Below are 15,422 nucleotides of genomic sequence, written 5' to 3' on the forward strand. Positions count from 1 at the left end.
GAGGGACTTTCAGCAAAACATACCCCTTGGCGAGCTGCTTCACACCGGATAGATTCAGTGCACTAATGGGCTTACCAGCAGAGATTGAGGATGACACAGGATCAGACAGGGGTTCGCTCTGTTGTGCAGAGTGTCAACCTCTGAGTTGGAGCTGAATGAAGGGCACCTAATAACAACAACAACAACAACAGTCACAGATCAATCCAGGCAAAAGTACATACAGCTCTGTAATCAAAAAATTATATTTTCACTGAAGATTTCTTTTAAAATCATTGCCTTTTTTTTTACATTTTAGGAGAAATTGAAATGTAATTAGTGGTTTTTTGTTGGGGTTTTTTTGTATCTTTTTTAAAAAATTAATTTAAATGAAAGTTTACAGAGACTTAGGGTTTCCAGGTATTCATGATTGTACCTTTCTCCCTGCCCACCCCTCCCTCCCAAGTCACTCTTCTCCATGAAAAGAAAAACTTTTATTGTTATGCAATTCCTCCCCCCAAGTCCACTTAAAATCATTGCATTTTATAAATAGGTCCAAACACACACATATTCATCATGAATCAGAAAAATGCCACTAAGGGCTTTAATAATAAACACAGTTGTCAAAGTTCAACAAAAAAGAGGATAAAGTGCAAGAGCTCCCTTTCACAAGACCCTAAATCCCTCCCACAGCACAGAGATGCCAGGACAGAGATGCCGCAGGCTCCCTGTCCTGACAGGATACAAGGTACATAGCTGAAAAATACCCTATTTGTTTTAATTACAGATTGTGGTTATAAAACAGACTTAAATACGGTAGAGCTTATAGGGGAAGATACAATTCAAACAATGAGCCCCTTACAGGAGGGCTGTGTCCCCCACCACCACCCCCAGTCTCCGGGAGAATGAGGTCTAGACTAGAAAAGCTGGAGGGAATCCCAGGCGGGCCCCAGGCAGGATCAGCCGGAACCACAGCATTAGGAGAAGCCCTTGCTATAAATGGCTGCAGTTCATTCCGGGAAGTGGCAGGCTGCAGCCCTCACCTCGCCCCCAGCATCACGCCACGCCACCACCAGGGAAAGCTAAGGAGCTGCACCCAGCCTTGATGCCCCCTGACTGCACTCCAGGCTGTGCGATTGCAGACCATCAAGCTCTGTCTCTAAGCAGAGTACCTTCAATTCGACATCCATGTCTGGAGGGACAAGCACCAAGTTCACCAAAAATGTAGCCTGAGGCCAAGTGCCCCCCACCTTAATTAAGTTCACCCACTTACTTACCTTTTAACAATGTAACCCAAAGGAGAGAGAAGATTGTCTTTTTCTAAAAATCAACCACAAAGCAAATGTTGTAAGGCAAGAATTGTTGACATAAATTACTACTGTTGCTGTTATGTGCCATCTAGTCAAAACTGACAAGGGTCTTCAGAGGCTCTTAAGTCACAAGGGAAGAGACTGCCCAGCTTTCAAGGCGCAGCTGGTGCATTTGGAAATGCCTGCCTTCAGGTTGTCAGTGCAACTCCGAGCTTTAATGTTTTTATATGCGAAATCCATCCAGTTCCAGCTGGGCATCAAACTTAAAAAAGTGTAACCACTTATAACACAAATACCAGACACAAATCTAACAGCCATGCTGAGGCAACATGATCAAATTCTAAAGGGTCAAATTTCCACATCGCTGCACTTCTGGAAATAAAAAGATTACTGACTGCACATTTAAGCAAGGTATTATTTCTTTAAATCATCTGGAAATACTAAACCTTGAGAATCACATACTTAATGATTATTTTCTATCATCAACCTAACTTGAGAGGCATATCAGAGAGTAGAATTCGATTCTTAACCTCTTTGAAGGTGGGTCTAATCCCTTTCAGGGAAGAGTTGTCTTTCTTATGTTAGGGAGGCAGGATTAGTGTAAAGGGGATCTTTAGTCAATCTCTTTTGAGATACAAAAAAAAGGATTAAAGGAAGAAACTGGGAGAAGGATAGGGTAGGATCAGGTCCAAAACACACAGATACTTCTTGAAGGGACCAGAAACAGAAGCTGAAGGAACAAAGACCTTCCTCCAGAACTAACAAAGAGAGAAGTGAATTTCAACTTCTAGTCTCCTTGACTGTTAAAGAATAAACTTCGATGGTGTTTCTGTCATTGCAGCACTAGACAATGAAGACAAGGCTGACCCATTCACATTGTGTTCCACAGCAGTAATCTCAGAATCCAGTGAAGAGAACTCAAGTCCACAGTGAACCTGAATGGATTCCAAACCTGCTCTTCCTACAAAATACAGCTGGTGTGTAGATGCCATGCAAGCTACAGGTTGCAGCCAACCTTACAAATTATCTATTTACAAGTGTATTTTTTTTTTAGTATTTTGTGTGCGTGTACCGTCAAATCAGATCTGACTGGTACAGGAGGATATTGCGCCTCCTTTTCCGGCAGAGCATCTGGTGGATTCGAACCGTGTTCCATTGGGATTGCAGTGCAGCTTCTTGCCACTAGGCCACCAGAGCTCCCCTAAAAGTGTATTTTTAAAAGGAAAAAAAAATTAGTGGTGTGTACTTGGGGCAGTGGGAGGGGTGTAGGGTGATTGTATATCAAAGAAAGAATTTGTCTTTGACTTTTCAAAGAGAGCAGTGAACTGGGGCGGTGGGGGGGTGGGGAGCAGGAGGGAGGGCTGGGCAGGGAGAAAAGTGCAACAATGAATGAATGGAAATCCAAAATATCTGTAAATGTTAATTAAAATTATTAAAATTTTAAAAAGGAAAAAAAATAAGGGGGAAATGAAACAAATTTTACCCTTGGGGAACAGAGATGTAGATTACTTTCTTTGTAATTTTTCTATAGTGTCAAATTTTCTTTAAAAAACATGTAATGCTTCCACATAAATGTAAGTGATGCCATAAATTCAATTTAAAGTAAAATTAGGATCCTCTTCTCTTTTAAAAAAATTATTTTATTAGTCTGTGTGTGTGTGTGTGTACCATCAAATCAGATCTGACTGGTACAGGAGGAGATTGCCCCCCCTTCTCCAGCAGAGCATCTGGTGGATTTGAACCATGCACCTCTGGGATTGTAGTGCAGCTTCTTGCCACTATGCCACCAGAGCTCCCCTATACTCTTCTTACCAATTCAGATTGGCGGGTGTTAATTTTAGCTCTGAAGTGGAGTTACATTGGGTCTTCTCCACCTATTCCCCCATTGCATACTTCTTTCTCAGTCCTCTTCTCAGTAGAGCCAATTGCTAGGGGACATTCTGCTTTTCACATCAAAAGCATTTATTCTGACATCTTAAATGAATCCTCTGGCTAGGAGCAAAGGACATTCATTCACTTCCAAGTCTATGCAAATGTGCCCAGCATTTTATCCCTGTTTCTAAAGGGCATTTGGAGGAAGGACAAGATGGGAACCTGAAGGCTCCCAGGCCCCCAGGGGACACTACCTTTCCAGAGGGAAATGGTCCCTCCTTGACTGTAGAGACAAAGCTCCTTTCACTATGGAAGCCTTCAGCCAGAAATTATGTACCCCTCCCCACACAAACAAAAAACCCCACCCTACCTAATACAGTTTGTCTCCTCACATCTCTGCTTCCATAACAAAGACAGCTGTGTTCAAAATGCCCCCAAATTGCGCACTTGGGGAGCAATTTTATGAAACGAAATTGGACAAGGCCAGTATCTATTCCTAAAAAGTTCTATCTGAAGTGATGATGGTCTGATATTTCCCTTTCTAAAAAGACTTGACCTAGAAACCTGCCGGGCTTAATGGAAATCTTTATTCTATTCCCCAAACCAACAAGGCCTAATAGAATCGCATCAGAGGTTCTGCAGATATTTAATTCAAATATCATTTTTTAAACGCACTTTTAAGCCATAATAAAGCAACTTCTACAATCATCTACATAAAAACCCTCTGTCGTGGAAGCCACTGGTGTGTTCACTGGCGTTTTCACTGCCTGATAAGGAGTCACAGAGCTCTGGGAGCACAGTCTGTAGGGTGCTAGGCTGCTCTCTGAAGGCTCTGCCTCTCTAGTATTTCACACCCACCAGCTGCGCTGAGAGACAGAGACAGGCCATCTCCTCCTGAGCAATTTATAGCCTTGGAAACTTGCTGAAGAGCTGGTCTTGGGACAGTTACAACTCAATGGCACTGAGAATGAAAATTAACGATATGCAATTACATGGATGCTATCAATTACCCTTTATAAATAGAATAAAATACAATCTACATTGGTGTTCAATAAAGATTTTTTTTTACTGCAGAGTTGTACTGTGAAAATAATTTGAAAGCCACAGAAGCAGACAATGCCATTTAGTTAATTTTAAATGCAGTTGCTTTTAGCCTGTGCCAACTCTAACCAAAGGAAGAATTTCTAGACACGCCAAAAATGATGACTGTCCACCTTGTAAATACTTAAGTCAGATGATCTAACTGGTGTCTCCACAGGAAAACCACTTCTGTTCTGTCCAGTTCTCCCCTCCGCCCCCACAGTGGAATGTTCTAAAGCAGGATGCCTGAGTTCAAATGGGGTTCCCTGAGGTCCACGGTTCCCACTTCAAACTTTGCAGACAGTTTGAGGCCTTCCATCCAGCCCAGCCGAGAGGAGGTTAGTCAGAGCCAGTGTCAGTAGGGGTTAGAACAACTCAGAAGGCAACAGATTTTTCCCTGCTGTGTGCCTGACCCAAGTCAGGGAATCAAGTGTGGTGGTGTTGCCAGAACCAGAGGAAAGCCAACAGTCAAAGGCTTTGAGAAACCACAGGCAGCACCTTGAAGAGTGAGAATGCAGAGGCGGAATCCCACAGCAAATACCAGGGAATGAACAGACGAGATCCTTGAAGGTAGCTTCCAGGACAGGATAACATACTACAGGCTTCAAACGAGAAAACAGCTTAAAAAAAACCAAAAAAACAAAAAACCCTTCAGGTTTGCTCCAAATTTTGAGCCAGAAGCCCTACCATGATTGCAAGGAGCGCTTTGGCAGTGGCGAGCAGCTCGAGCTTATTGGAGGGAAGCGTCTGTGAAATGTTCACGTGGTTGACTACACTTCGTGTATTTCAGGCTGCAGAGCCGGAAGTGGGGCGGAGAAAAGGGGGCATCAACATTTAAAAATTGTGCTTCTCTTCCAGAATGGCTTACACAAGTGGAGTGTGGTTGGTTTTTGGCGTAGAGGGTTGTTCTCACTTATTTAACCCTCCCTGAAGTCCAGTCTCCATGTCTCAGCAGAGGTAGGTAGATTCACAGAGGCAAAAACCCAAGTGAGTTGAGAAGAGCAGGTGAAAAGCTGGCTTCCTTCTCCACAAGCCCTCGTGTGTTTCACAGTTGATTTTGTTTAAGGAGAGGCTCTGCTCTGCCCGGTATTCTGAGGGTCTTGTTCATTGGAGGGTCTGTCTGTCAACAGGAGAGTTCAGTCATGATTGCTGGGGAACTGCAGGAAAACTCACCAGGAAGCAAAGCAGTGGGCTGGAGCTGGGTCACCCCGAGGGACTGCTCTACCACTACCAAAAAGCGCATGGGCTCAAGAAGCCAGTGCATTTGAAAGTGACTCTTCGAAAGGTGCATGTGACCCCGTGCAGAAGTGAGAAGACAGTGGCTCGTGCCCACGCACAGTGGAATTCTGCTCACCCCCAGACACACCAGTAAGAGCTCATGACCAGCCAATTTTAAAAAGCCACACCCCTTCTACCCCGCAAGACCTCTTGGCTGTCTCTGATAGAGAATGAAGGCCAGTGCTTGAGGGAGAAGACGTAGGGGACCCAGCCACGCCTGGCTGTCATGTGATCTTGACGGGCGACTTCTTGCTGGCACACAGGAGGGACACGTAGGGGACGCCGATGAAGGCCCATTTCTCGCTGGGCCAGAACTTGATGACGGGGCCTTGCTCCGGGATCTCAGAGGCAGCGTCAAAGTAGGCGAAGCACACACAGCCCAGGTAGGCAGCCAGGCAGATGAGGATGTGCCTGAAGAAGAGCTGAGAGTGAGAACCTGACAGGATCCACAAACACAAAAACACACAGCACACAAAGGCCCCACTGCAGGCAAGGGCTGCGCCTACCTGGGGAAGCCCCTCTGGGGGCTATCGTGACAGTCTAGGGGCCTCTTCTAAGTAGGATGAGATCAACGACCGAGAATTCCCAAATAGCAGGAGGACATTAGTCCGGATCAACTCAGAACACAGCTTAGGAAAGAACTTTCTAAAATATTCACACTTGATAACAGAAACAGACATTCCTATTAGCCTCTGTCTTCTTTAATTCCTATATCGTTTAAACTTCTTATAAATATGTTGAGTGATACAAGTTAGTGACAAAAGGACAACTACCAGGGAAGAGAGGAATAAGGGAGTAAAAATTAACAAAGAGCTAATAGACACTTATTAAACTGAGTGAAGGGAAAGGCAGTGTACAATAAGGGATTGATCAGATACTATCCAATTAACTACATTAATGAACTGTAATTAGTGTGGTAAAAAATATGTGTAAGTGAAGGATGGAAAAACCAATTTGATTTGTAAACTTTCACTCAAATCAAAATGAAATTTTAAACAATGCATTTAAAAATATAGATAAACTCCTTATAAATAATACAGATCATTTTATAACTACAAAGAAAAGATGGTTCAAACTTTGAGGAGAAAAAGCAAAACAGAAAAGACATTAAATTTAGAAAAAGAGTTTGAGCCAAAGCTATTACATAATCTAATTTTAAACATGGCTTTAATCACCAGTGTGGCTAGGGAACATTCAAGCTTGATAGAAATGTAATACATCTTGATGGGAGGATTTACACAGAGAAATAAAAATGTAAGAGTACTATCAAGTCTGTGCATTTTTTATAATCTGAAAATTAACCCTCAGCCAATATATAAAGTGTGCATAAATTCACCTGGTTTAATTCAAAGTCGAACCTAAGAACTTGTAGGCAATGGACCCAAATACTCGAAGTTCCAATTTAATTGTTTTGTTTGGGGTTTTGCAAATAGTCCTTCATCCCCCGAAGCCTTCAGCGTAGACAGCCTGGTCTCATGGTAAAGATGTACAAGGTCCTAGGCGTAAGTGATTTTGTTTTTCTAGCTATTCGTTTCTGGGCTCTCTTCTTACAGAAGTCAGGCTTCCTCTCAGTTTGAATCTGACAGACGTTTCCCAGCTCTCTACCAATATGAGCCCTCTGTGGAAATTCTAAGCCCGGAAGGCACATCAGAGGGCACATTCTTTCCATCCCAGTAACCTTTGCAATCAGAAAGGTGAAGAACAGAAACAGAAAGATTCTTCCAGATTTGAAGCTGAAAGCCGCGATATTTTTCCCTTAGCTTTCTGTGTAGAGGATTCTGTAGGGTGTTTTGTAATCTGCTTTACTTAACAGTGTATCCTAAATATTGCAAACAGATGCTCTAATCCCCTGTCTCTCGCCTCCAATGCTGTTTAAATGTAACTGGGTGGATGATATTGGACAATTCACTTGCATTCTCTGGCCCCACCTGTAAAACATGTGGGTGTGACTGTCACTGAGATGACCTGTAAGGCCCAAGCTTTCACCTGGCCTCAGGCCCAGCAGGCCTATTCTTATTCAGGACTGTCTCTGTCCCCATCACACCTCTCCCACATCTCTCTCACCCACTCCTGGAGATCAGCTCAAGCCAGTGGAGCTCAGGTTACCGACTCAGTTTCCACGCTCCTTTGTGCTTTAATAATGGAACTAGAGGTAAGAGACCACAGACCTGAAGCAAATACAATTAGGTCTTTTTGTTCTGCTCCCGGGAGCCAATTCTGCGTTTAACAGCACTCTTCCCATTGCTCCTGGAATGTCGGACAGTGCACGGGAGGAGAGAAGCCCACCTGGGCTCTGCCCTGTGCACCCTGCACTGGGTAAAGACACCTGTCCCAAAGCCAGGTTCCCATTAGCAGGGGCTGCTTACCACACGCAGTGCAGGTAGGGAAAGTGGAAGGATGACAGCAGCTCACAGAAGGCTCGGTCGCTGATCCAGCAGAAGAGGGCAAGGGTCCACCAGAGGCCAGAGAAGAGGCCCAGCTTAAACACGCGCACATTGTCACACCTGCATGGGATACAGAGGGCGCCTACCATCAGCCTGGCTCCCACCTCCTGCCAGACACCTCTTCGTTTTCCTTTGCTGACCTTCAGCTCTCCAGTCCCTAAGCAGATGCTCTAATCCTGTCTCTCGCCTCCTAGGCTGTTTAAATGTAACTCAGTGGATGATACTGGACAATTCACTTGCGTTATCTGGCCTTCTGTCCCCACCTGTAAAACGTGTGGGTGTGACTGTGACTGAGATGACCTAGAAGGCCCAAGAGGGTGTTTCTCTTCCTGACATACAACACTTCCACATAGACTCATATACCGAAGTCCTTCTTGTCTAATAGGGATCTAAATTTAACATGATGGTGCAGTGGTTAGACATTCAGCTGATAATACAAAGGTCAGTGATTTTAACTCACCAAGGGTTCCTCAGAGACAGGTATACCTGCTTTTCTACAGATTATAGGCTTAGAGACCCGAAGGGGACGTTCTTTTCTATCCCAACAGGGACTGTGAGTTGGAGTCGATCTGGAAGCAATGGTCTAAGTAGCTCTTACTCTGTCTCCCAGCCCAAAGCCTCATCTTCTCCAAGTCTTCTCCATCTCAGGAAAAGGCGAGTCCACTCTTTCAACCACTCAGGCTGAGTCTCATTCTTTGTTTACAAGCTTCCCCGCCTGCCCGTTCTCCCTCATGCTTTCCCTCTGCTCAGGGCCAGTGGCATCCTACTGTCCCTCAACCCGGCCAGGCACGTTTCTCGAGGGCCTTCGTGCTTACTGTTCTCTCCGCTCACAATGCTGTTCCCTCAGTACCCGCATGGCTGCCCTTCTTCACATCCTTGCTCACATGTCACTTAGCAATGTCTTTCCTGGCCACAGTTTTTAACACTTCTAACGCTGCTTATCACCACCACCATCAAGTGGCCACCTTACCTTTTTTCTCTTTAACTTTCCCTGAAGCAATTATAATCCTTCTGACATATTCTATGTGGGTTGGTTTTTGGGGTTTTTTTCTTTTGGAATTTTTCTTCTTTTTTCAAAAGTTAATTTTAATGAAAATTTACAGAGACTTTGGATTTCCATTCATTCATTGTTGTACTTTACTCCCTGCCCGCCCTTCCCTCTCCCCGCCCAGTACATTCTTCTCTTTGAAAAGTAAAAGAAAAATTCCCCCATTGTTTCACAATCCCTCCCCCCAGGTCCACTCCACTATGCAGCCTTCGCTCTGGACTCCTGTCATGACAATAATACCTAATTACATATCCCTTTTAAACAGTTTTCTCCCTCATCTGTTTCAATGAAGTACACATTATTTATCCCATCTACCTCAGTCTCCCCTGAACCCCAATGTCAGTCCTGTTTTACAACAGTGGCACTATTTGTCCCTTTGTGACTGAGATATTTCACTCAGCATAATGTCCTCCAGGATCACCCATTTTGAATAATATTGCATAAGTTCCTTGTTTTTCAATGCTGCATAGTAGTCCATTATGTGAATACACCACAGCTTCTCTATCCATTTGTTTGTTGATGGGCATTAGGTTGTTTCCAACTCCTTGCTACTGTGAACAAAGCCGCAATAAACATGGGTGTGCATATATCTGCTTGGGTGGCAGTTACGGCTCTTTGGGGTATATTCCCAGTAGTGGAATTGCTGGGTCAAATGGGATCTCTATTTGCACTTTTTGAGAAAGCACCATATCGCCTTCCACAGTGGTTGCACCATTTTACACTCCCACCAACAGTGAATAAGGGTTCCAGTCTCTCCACAACCTCGCCAGCATTTGTTGCTTGCTGTTCTGTTAAATTTTGCTATTCTGACTGGGGTGAGATGATATCTCATAGTTGTTTTAATTTGCATCTCTCTTAGGGCTAGGGATTTTGAGCATTTCTTCATGTGCTTGTTGGCCATCTGAATATTGTCTTTGGTAAAGTGTCTGTTCATATCCTGTGCCCACTTTTCTATTGGATTATTTACCTTTATCTTGTTGTGGTGTTGGCCACAGTTTTTAACATTTCTAACACTTCTTATCACCACCATCATCAAGTGGCCACCTTACCTTTTTCTCTTTAACTTTCCCTGAAGCAATTATAATCCCTCTGACATCTTGTACATTTTATTTCTGTTTGCTTACAGTCTATCTCCCCCACTGGCGTGTATTCTGCTCAACACAATACTCCATACCTGGAACACGGCAGACACACACAAGCACGCAGTGTTTGTTGGATGAAGCGATGAGCCCTTACACAGTGTTTTCCTGACATAAATCCTAACAGCTCAGAGGGGATCTCGATAGCATTTTCCTTCCTTGTCCCTGAGTCACTCGATTGCAGCACTGTGGGGAAAAGGGATGCCCAGAGGCAGTGGAGTGGTTGAGGGCCCCTCTCAATCCTTCCTTCGGAGTTCCATCCCCTCAACAGTCAGGTGACATCTCTCACAGGACCCAGAGTCTAACTCAAGATGTGTAGCATAAAAGGAACTTAGCACAGACGTGTAGAACAAACAAACTGGTGTCCAAAGTCTGCCTTCCTGGTATCTTTTTTTTTTTTTTTTAAAGCTGCCTGGTAGAATCATCAGGAAAAAAAAGTAAGCAATAAAGATGGGATCTTCATCTATTGCCAGTAGGAATGAAAACAGAACCAGCTACCATGGTAAATAGAGTGACAGGTCCTCAAAACATTAAAGAGAATTAGCATATGACCCAGGGGTTCCACCCCCTATGACAACAGCAGCATGTGTGGCACAACTTAATTGCTTTTTATGGCTACCCCCACTGCGGGTAGTAGTCGCTCAGTGGTGACTCCGAGGTGGCATAAAGGTTAAGGGCTCAATTACTGAAAGACTGGTGGTTCCCATGCACCCAGAGGAACTTAACAAGAATGACTTGATGACCTATTGTTATAAAAAAAAAAAATTAAAAAAAAAATCACAGCTATGACAGTCCTATGGGACAGGCTTGACTCTGAAATGCAGATGATATAGAGAGTTGACACTTGTTTAATGTTTTATTGTGATGTCTGTGGAAGTTTGTTGAACAAATTGCTTTTCCAAAAATTGAGATTCTGTATTAAGGCTACAAGAGGTTAGACACAAAAAGAATGATGAAGAAAAAAGGGAAAAAAATAGAAGTTAGACACCTGTCTTTATTATGCATTTTTCCCCAGATAATGTGCCCAAGTAACTAAGGGGTGCACGCATATAACACACACAGCACTCACTGGAGACTCACACTTGGGGGGGGCTGGGCAGTGTGTTGTTGTTGTTTTGTGCCATTGAGTTACCTGTGGCTCAAAGTGACCCTGTACACAACAGCTTTGTGCAAGAGCTAATTTGCAGTTTGCAAAAATAGAAGAAAAAAAAAAACAAAACGAAGAAAGCACACACTATTATGTGCCTAAAACCTCAATCTTTAATTATCGGCTTTCCTTATTGCAGGGTTTAACATCACAGTTATTCTAGTATTGGTGTTAGTCTGAGTCTGAAGTGGTTTGTTTTTCCTCCTGACCTTGAATGAGACTCATGCAACTCAGGCCAACTAGAAAAGAACTGGCAGTCGCCTGCTCTCAGCCACCACGTGTGAATGCCTCCTCCACTGCCCAGCCCCGGCCTTTGGCTCTGCCAGTAACTGAGGACAAACCCAAATCCAGAGGGAAACAGTGAGAAAGAAAGGTTTCGCTCTTCTCAAAACAGAGCAGAGCAAAATCTTAGTGAACACCTCACCCAAAACAGCTACCACACAAATGGGAAAGTGCTGACAAGCAAATCCTGAATGTAAACACACTTCTAAAAGTGAGGGAAAGAAAGAAACGTTTTCAAAGAGAAAATAAGGGCAGGAGTTCGGTGTTTCTTGGTTTGGTTGAGAGGAAGACAGGAGTACATCCAAGAAGGCTAAAATAAAATGCTTCTGGATTTCACCCTGAGCTCTGAAGATCTTTCCAAAGGAAAAATGCTAATGCACGTAGCAAAGCCTCACCTGATAGAATGTAAGTGAGAAATTAAACCACAGACAGTGCCTCTATCATAGTCGAAAGTATTCCACTTGGATTTAAGGCTTCTTATATAGAGACATTTCTTTCTTGTTCTTCCTTCTGCATTTTCCTCCTGTGTGTGGATGCCAACACTAAGCCAAATCTGCTGTTATCAAGTTGATCCCTCTACTGGGTTTCCAAGGCTTCAAATCTTAATGGAAGTTCACTGCCTTCTCTTCCCCCACAGAGCAGCTGAAAGGTTTGAACAGACAACTATCCAGTTGGAAGTCCAGCACTAACCCCACAAAGGCTCCTGTGTGTGAATGTCTTACCCTCTTTATAACCATTGCTTTCACACCCCTTCCGGCTAGTGAAGCCCCGTACTTGAACACCTTATGGTTTTCCATGGCTGGGAATTTTCAGAAACAGATCATCAGATCTTTCTTCCAAAGCACCTCTGAGCTCGAACCTACACTCTTTCCGTCAGCAGCACAGTGTGTTAACTGTCTGCAGTAACTAGGAACTCATAACCTCTTGAGGACATTTCTCCTTATTCTTGTTATATGAACAAGTCTATTCTCCTTTACACAGAATAAGTCTGAGAGGCTTAGCTTAGCTGTTCAGCATGTTCTGGAGCTGTTCCTGCTAAGACAACCCTTGATTGCTGCCTCTAGTACACTTAGCTGTTCCTTCTGAAAATAAGATCATTCATTCTTTTTATTTTTTAAAAAATTTTATTGTTTTGTGTGTGTGTACCATCAAATCAGATCTGACTGGTACAGGAGGAGATTGTCCCTCCTTCTCCAGCAGAGCATCTGGTGGATTCAAACCGCACACCTCTGGGATTGCAGTGCAGCTTCTTGCCACTAGGCCACCAGAGCTCCCTGGATCATTAATATTTTAAACCAAACCCTTAAACTTGCTTCTAATCCAACAGTCAGGAATGGACTTCACAAAGTGTAAGATTTTCCCCCCTCACTCAAAGGAGCCAGGAGTCGACGTGTTACCAGCAGGGGGACAGCCTAAGATACGGGCAGGAAGGACAGTACTCACCTCTTTAGCTCCGCGATAAGCAGGGCAGTGCAAGGAACCCCCAGGGTCATGAGTGAGATGTTGTTGATGGCAGGCTTGACGAACGCCAGGCATGTCGTAACCGCAGACAGGACACAGACCACTGCTTTGAACCTGCCCCTGCATCATAGGAAGCAAAACCAAATCAATTAGCAAAGGCGGCTGGTTCACTCGTTTGTCTGCAAGGTGGGGACACTTCTGGTAAGAGCGCAAGCTGGAGAGGAACACTGCACCGAGCACCAGAGTAAAAAAGAAATTCACTCTCAACCAGCTCAATAATTCCACTTCTAGGAACTTGTCCTTAGGAAATAATCAGAGATTTGCAAAAATAGCAGACTATGTAAGCCTTGGTCATTGGAGCATCATTCGTGTCAAATCAGAATCAACCTAAGGCCTTGAGGGTGAATTTTAGATAATACTTTTCTTTAGGATTACTTCTCTGTGTTTTTTCAAATATTCTACTGCAATGATTGGCGCTGCACTTCTGTAAATACTTTTTTAGTTTGCAAATCAGTTCACCCCTGTTGCATCATTTAACTCTGTGCTGTCAACCTAAATGTGACAGATTCAAATGCACCAGCAGTTCCGCTGGAGGAAGAGTGGCAATCTCCTCCCTTGGGATCCACACCCTCTGAACACCCACTGACGGTGAACCAGGAGTTGGCTCCAACTTGACAGCACTCAGTTTGTTTTTCTTTTTGTTTCATAACCATAGACAATAAGACAATGAGTAGACACGGCTACGTGCCAATAAAACTTTATTTTTAAAAAAATTGCCAATACAGCCCATTTGTTGCTGTTGTTGTTGTTATGTGCCGTCGAGTCGCCTGTGACTCATAGCGACCCTATGTACAACAGCCCTAAACTCCACTCTGTCCTGTGCCAATCACACTGTCTCTGACACTCCCATCCCAATTATCCCAGTCACTGAATCAATCCACCTCATAGAGGGCCTTCCTCTCCTGCGCCATCCCTCCACCCTCCCAAGCATGATGTCCCTCTCCAAGGACCGGTCTCTCCTCACTACATGTCCGAAGTAAGTTAGACGGAGCCTCAGAATCCTTGCCTCCAAGGAGCCACCCGGTTTAACCCTCTCCAGGACAAATCTGTTTGTTTTCCTAGCAGTCCATGGTATTCTCAGTACTCTTCTCCAGCACCACAGCTCAAAGGCATCAGTTCTCCTTCTATCCTCCTTGGTCATTGTCCAACTCTCTGATGCATAACAGGTGATTGCGAAGACCATGGCCTGTATCAGACGCACCTTAGTCTCCAGAGAGACACCACTGCTCTTCAGCACTTTGGAGAGGTCCCTAACAGCAGACTTTCCCATGGCAATGCACCTTTTAATTTCCTGGCTGCTGGTGCCAAGAATGTTGACTATGGAGCCAAGCAAACTAAAGCTGTGTACAATCTCAATCTCTTCACCATCCATCCTGATGCTGCCAATTGGTCCAGTGGTGAGAATCTTTGTCTTCTTGACATTGAGCCTCAATCCATATTGCAGGCTGCAGTCCTTGACACTCTGCAGCAGGCGCTTCAGGTCCTCCTCAGTTTCAGCAAGCAGGGTTGTGTCATCCGCATAACGCAGATTGTTGATAAATTGTCCACCAATCCTGACCCCACATTTCTCCTCATAGCGCCCATTTAGACCACACAATGTAGTTTGAGAATCTCGGTGCTATTGTTGTTGTTGTTGATTGCCATCAAGCTGAGCATGACTCATAGAGACCCTATGAAGAAAATGCCTGAAGCCCCTCTATAACTATCAACATTTATCAAGGTTCATAGTTCCCAGAGGCATGCTATTTAGGAAGTGGATGCCACTCCTGTTTCCAAATCTGTGTGCTACTGGATAAATATATATATGATTTTACAACAAAAACAAAGACTATAAGAAACATAAATCTTTATAATTTTACAAACAAGGTAAAAATGTCCTGTGTAATAAGCACAAAAAACTAGTCGTCACCACAACAAGATGAAAGTAAATAATCCAATAGAAAAATGGGCACAGGATATGAACAGACACTTCACCAAAAAAGACATTCAGATGGTCAACAAGCACATGAAAAAATGTTCAAAATCCCTAGTCTAAGAGAGATGCAAATCAAAACAACTATGAGATATCATCTCACTAGAGTTAGAATAGCAAAATTTAACAGAACAGCAAGCAACAAATGCTGGAGAGATTGTGGAGAAACTGGAACACTTTACTCACTGTTGGTGGGAGTGTAAAATGGTGCAGCCACTGTGGAAGGTGATATGGTGCTTTCTCAAAAAGTTGCAAATCGAGATACCATTTGACCCAGCAATTCCACTACTGGGAATATACCCCAAAGAGACCATAACCGACATCCAAGCAGATATATGCACACCCATGTTTAT

The 15,422-nt window shown here is 43.8% G+C and overlaps 1 protein-coding gene across 1 annotated transcript in view; it reads right to left on the reverse strand.

Annotated features, from left to right (window-relative positions):
• Window positions 1-5,740: 5,740 nt before the first annotated feature.
• The window catches only part of ACER2 (alkaline ceramidase 2), a 40,073-nt gene continuing 30,391 nt past the window's right edge, over window positions 5,741-15,422 (reverse strand). Inside the window, exons 4-6 of the mRNA XM_006881278.1 lie at window positions 13,020-13,157; window positions 7,883-8,020; window positions 5,741-5,927 (exon numbers count right to left, since the gene is read on the reverse strand). Of these exons, the coding sequence (XP_006881340.1) occupies window positions 5,741-5,927; window positions 7,883-8,020; window positions 13,020-13,157 (463 nt within the window). The remainder of the gene's footprint in view (window positions 5,928-7,882; window positions 8,021-13,019; window positions 13,158-15,422) is intronic.

The sequence above is a fragment of the Elephantulus edwardii genome, unplaced genomic scaffold (assembly GCF_000299155.1).
Source record: "Elephantulus edwardii isolate Elephantulus edwardi_28Jun2011 unplaced genomic scaffold, EleEdw1.0 scaffold00014, whole genome shotgun sequence".
In the NCBI taxonomy this organism is placed as follows: domain Eukaryota; kingdom Metazoa; phylum Chordata; class Mammalia; order Macroscelidea; family Macroscelididae; genus Elephantulus; species Elephantulus edwardii.